The 5,087-nt window shown below is 44.7% G+C and overlaps 1 protein-coding gene across 1 annotated transcript; it reads right to left on the reverse strand.

Moving 5' to 3' along the window:
- Positions 1-680: 680 nt before the first annotated feature.
- Positions 681-1,371, reverse strand: LOC141582170 (uncharacterized). The gene has a single exon (XM_074389748.1). The coding sequence runs from the start codon at positions 1,005-1,007 to the stop codon at positions 681-683; it is 327 nt and encodes a 108-aa protein (XP_074245849.1). The 5' UTR covers positions 1,008-1,371.
- Positions 1,372-5,087: the final 3,716 nt, after the last annotated feature.

The following is a 5,087-nucleotide window of genomic DNA, read 5'->3' on the forward strand; positions in this document are numbered from 1 at the left end:
GGGTCCGCAGTTCTGCCATCACGGATCCCAGTGTTTCTTCCCATTCCCAGGATGTCAGAGGGCAGGCACTGCAGGCAGGACCGGAGAGTTAGGGCTACTGTGGAAATCAGACCTTTGGAAATCAATGCAGAGTTTGTATTACATCTTTGGACATTCACAGAGCTAGAGGATAAGAAAAACTCTTAAGTTTAATATGATGAAAAATCATCTAGACAAAAAATCATCTAGAAAACCATTTCCTCTCAAACCGAATTCTCAAGTGACAACCAGGTGGAGGAGAGCTTAAAAGTGATCTTATCAACCACGTCGTGAAGACCTACTGACTACCAGTCCCCTGTCCAAACACTTTGGGAAGACATAGGGATGGTACGTTTTAATTACAGCAAAAAACTCTAGTTTTATTCGGATGTATGTCAGTCACCTAAAGCTGAGAAGGAGTGAAGTGGCCCAAAGGGTTGTTTCGGGTTTTGTGGAATACGTAGGGGACTCCTGAAGTGTGTGGGATGAAGGCAGAGGAAGGGCGAGGCTGCGGGGAGAGGAGGGAGGAAAAGACAGAGATAGAAAGAGAAGCGCATTTTCAGGACGGGCTGACAATTTCACCATTAATTTGGGGCAGAGACAGAGAGACTCCGAGTTTCTAGTTTCTTTTCTATGCCTCGGATGAAAAACGGAAGACCACCTTATTCCGAGCGACTCAATTTGAAAAGAGGCCGCTGCGTCCGTGCCCGCACCCGTTTTGCCCCGGCGGCCGCTGACCGAGCGCCACGGGAGCCTCGGGCGTCCGCAGAGGCCCGGAGCGCCGCCAGCCGCCCCGGCCTCGGGGGAGGAGGGAGGCGAACAGAAAGCGCCCCTCTTTCCAAAAACGCCACTGCCAGCCCCAACGACACACTTTCGGCGCCCCCACCGGAGCTCCGGTGCCCCCGAGTGACCTCTTTGTGCGGTCGCGTCCGCCGGAACCCCGTTTCCCTTTCCCCGTCAGTCTTCAGGGAGGGGGTGCCGCTCCGCATTTCCGGGCAGCTCAGCAGCCCCGACCCCGCCCGCGTGGCTCCAGGACCCGGGGTCCGTGCTCTTCCCCGTCCGGTCTGGGCGACGCCAATTCACCTAAGAAAACCCTGGGAAAAGAGCGCGCCCCTTCACGACAAACCTCCTGTCAAAGTTACAGCCACATTTAGGAGCCTCTTCGGAAAAGCTGAGAAATCCCTATTTTGCAAAAAAGCCTTCTGTATCATGATGGGGCTTTGCGGTGGGAGGAACCTCGGAGAGACCTCGTGCGGCCTGAGATTTCAGAGGCACGCCCTGCCCGGGGACATTCTCCCGCGCAAGGGGAGCCTGTACTTCCGGTCTCCAACCCTCGCGGCCGTGACTCTTCCCCTCCCCCGCGCCGGGCCCTGCGTTTCCGGCCCCCTTGCTCTCCTGCACTTCCGCCCAGTCACATGGATGACGGAGAGCGTTGGGAGCTGTTTTCTGTATCTTCCAGGTGACTGGTTAGATCCTAACTTGTTTCTTTCATTTCTCTTTATCTTGAATGTCCTTGAGGGTTTTTTTTTTTGCTTCCTTAAATTTGAGGGTGCAGAAAGCCGGAAGTGGAGAGAAAAGGGCCATTGACGACAATTATTTTTTGGATTTTCAGATCACTTGTGCCTTTCTGAATTCACTGTACAAATTCATACAGCAACTGAGATTTAGGCCTCTTTGTTCTCCTCCAGGGTGAGGCCAGTGTCTGCACTTAGTAGGCATGCAATGTATGTTGTAGGAATTACTGGATAAATGATATTCTGTCTTCAGGCATATTGTGCTTAGGGTTAGTAGGAGTCCTCAAATCAGCTGACTTCTGTTTTTTGCTGAATTAGTTGAAAAGTTGATAAATACATGGGTTTTTACAGGGACTTAAGTATTATTTATTTAGGGACTCCCCCAAACAGGTGTTGGGGATCTCTAAAGACTGTTGAAATATGTATATTGCTCGTTGAGAGTCACTTTTATTGGGAACCTTAATTTTAGAAACACAAAAATAATTCTTTCACTAGATTGGTTCCAGGAGCCCAGAATATGAGTGGCCCCTCTATTCTCCAAACTGGTCAGTGACCTTCTTTATCCACTTCTTTAAGTGGAACACATGTGTGTAGAAGCCATATTTCCCATCCCGGTCACAGCTTTTAATCCAAGAGACAGTGCCCATTTGATACCAGTGGTTGTGAAAGGGGTTCTTCATGACAAACGGTCCCTCTCCACCCCGCAACCCCCCCCCCCACCGCACCATTGTCACCTTCACAGGCATCCCCTCCTTTCCTTTCATCAGGCTGGTAACCAGACAGAACATGTCAGTGATGCAAATCTGGGTGGAGGCCTTGCAGACCGGCTGCTCCTATATATATATATAATTTTAAAAACATATATATATATATAGGTTTTTAGAATTTATTTTGTTTGTTTGTCTTGCCCTGTTGCCCAGGCTGGAATGCAGTGGTGCGATCTCGGCTCACTTCAACCTCCACCTCCCAGGCTCAAGTAATTCTCCTACCTCGGCTTACCGAGTAGCTGAGGTTACAGGTGCCCACCACCACATCCAACTAGTTTTTTGTCAAAGAGGTTCTCACTATGTTGCCCAGGCTGGCCTGGAATTCCTGACCTCAGGTGATTTGCCTGCCTGGGGCTCCCAAAGTGTTGGAATTACAGGCCTGAGCCACCCGCACCCAGCCTGAAAATATTTTCTTGAACTTCTTTATACATATGAGGTAAAATGCTGTGATTTTTAGATACTGGGTTTTATCAACTGTCACTCAGGCTGGAATACAGTGGTGCCATCTTGGCTTACTGCAACCTCTGCCTCAAAGGTTCAAGTGATTCTCCTGCCTCATCCTCCCTAGCAGCTGGGATTATACATGTGTGCCACCATGCCCGGCTAATTTTTTGTATTTTAGTAGAGACAGGGTTTCACTGTGTTGCCCAGGCTGGTCTCAAACTCCTGAGCTCAGGTAATTCTCCCGCCTCCTCCTCCCAAAGTGCTAAAATTATAGGCATGAGCAACCCTGCCCAATATTTTGCTTTTAAAACAGTTTTATTTGATAAGAGGTCAAGACCTTTTGAAATGAATTTAAATTCTCATAGTGCATTTGAGGGAGAAACTGAGATTCCTCTTTTGCTTTTGCTCCTGCTCTATTATAGTTTAACCATTGTGAACTTTAATTCACTTCTGTGTTGTGTCTTCTGCATCATTTCTCAGTTTTTGCCCTCTACAATAACTTCTGTTTTTATATGCCAAAATAATTTTTTGTAACCAGTTAAAAGTTGTGAAGTTGTGAGACTGAATTCAGTCATTCATCATGTATTAAATGCATTATCTACTGAGTACCAGTTCTGTAACCAGCAGTCTGGTTCCTAGAGCATTTGATGACCCATGTTCATTGACGGTAAAATACTGAAAACATAGTCAGTGAGCTAGTAATTATGACAGTAATTTGAAATGTTATAGCTGCAAGTCAATATAAAGTAATTTTTTTTTTTTTTTTTTTTTGAGACAGAGTCTCACTCTGTCACCCTGGCAGGATCTCGGCTCACTGCAACTTCCACCTCCTGGGTTCAAGTAATTCTCCTATCTCAGCTTCCTGAGTAGCTGAGATTACAGGCACAACCTGCCATGCCAGCTAATTTTTTTTTTTTTTTTTTTTTTTTTTTTTTTTTTTTGGTATTTTAGTAGAGATGGGGTTTCACTGTGTTGTCCAGGCTGGTCTCTAATTCCTGAGCTCAGGCAATCTGCCCACCTCAGCCTCACAAAGTGCCAGGATTATAGGTATGAGTCACAGCACCTGGTCTAGTGTGTTTATTAGCATCATTATTAAGAGATTTCAGAGGGACACAAATAAGACCTGCTCCTGTCCTCTGGGAACTTACAATCTGATTGGGCAAAATAATGAAATGTAACTTGACAGAAACAGCTACTAAACAATATTCAGTGTCTGGCATATTAAAGGCATTCAGTAAATAATTACCTCACAATAATTGCAGTCCTGCCATTCTTAAACTAGAATATGACATTGATAAGAAGAAGAAATAATTAGTAAAACTATAGGAAACGAATTTGTCCTGTATATATCACACATGGAGATTGGAATATGCAAGCTGTTTGTGTGTGAGCGAGTAAAGGGGACATAAGATGAGAAAGCTATTTGCTGAGATGGAGTTTGGTGGTAAATTGTACAAAAACTTAAAGACCAGAGGAGTTTCCATTTGATAGTAGAGATGATAACGACTCATGGTGGCCCTATGAGCAGAGGAAGACATGATTAAAATTGAGTTTTATTTTAAAAATTATTCTAGGCCAGGCATGGTCATTTACGGCTGTAATCCCAGCACTTTGGGAGGCCAAGGCGAGTGGATCCCCTGAGGTCAGGAGTTCAAGACAGCCTGACCAACATGGTGAAACCTCAACTCTACTAAAAATACAAAAATTAGCCAGGATTGGTGGCATACACCTGTAATCCCAGCTACCCAGGAGGCTGAGGCAGGAGAATCGCTGGAACCCAGGAGGCAGAGGCTACAATGAGCCGAGATCCTGCAACTGTACTCCAGCCTGGGTGACAGAGCCAGACTCCATCTCAAAAAAAAAAAAAAAAAAAAAAAAAAAAAAAAAGAAAAAGAAGAAAGAAGAAAGAAGAAAGAAGAAAGAAGAAAGAAGAAAGAAGAAAGAAGAAAGAAGAAAGAAGAAAGAAGAAAGAAAGAAGAAAGAAGAAAGAAGAAAGAAGAAAGAAGAAAGAAGAAGAAAAGAAGAAAAGAAGAAGAACATTCTAACCAGCCACTGAATATAGGGAAAACTTCAAGAGAAAAGGAGAAAAGATTTTGGTGCAGTTCTGGAATGTGATAGTGCTAGAAAATGGCTATAGTCTGGGCTATCATTAGGTCCGTTCTCCACAATTTTTATACAATTGAAATTATATTGAAATGATGAAATCAAGAATGAATCTTGAATAGAACAAAAGCCAGAGTACTCCTGGAATCAGTACTGCCCCCTTATTCTTCATTATTGTTAGTGACAGGGGATGTTAGACATTGAGAGATGGAGAGTAACCACAAAATATCATCACCAGTTA

This window comes from Saimiri boliviensis, chromosome 2, assembly GCF_048565385.1.
Source record: "Saimiri boliviensis isolate mSaiBol1 chromosome 2, mSaiBol1.pri, whole genome shotgun sequence".
In the NCBI taxonomy this organism is placed as follows: Eukaryota; Metazoa; Chordata; class Mammalia; order Primates; family Cebidae; genus Saimiri; species Saimiri boliviensis.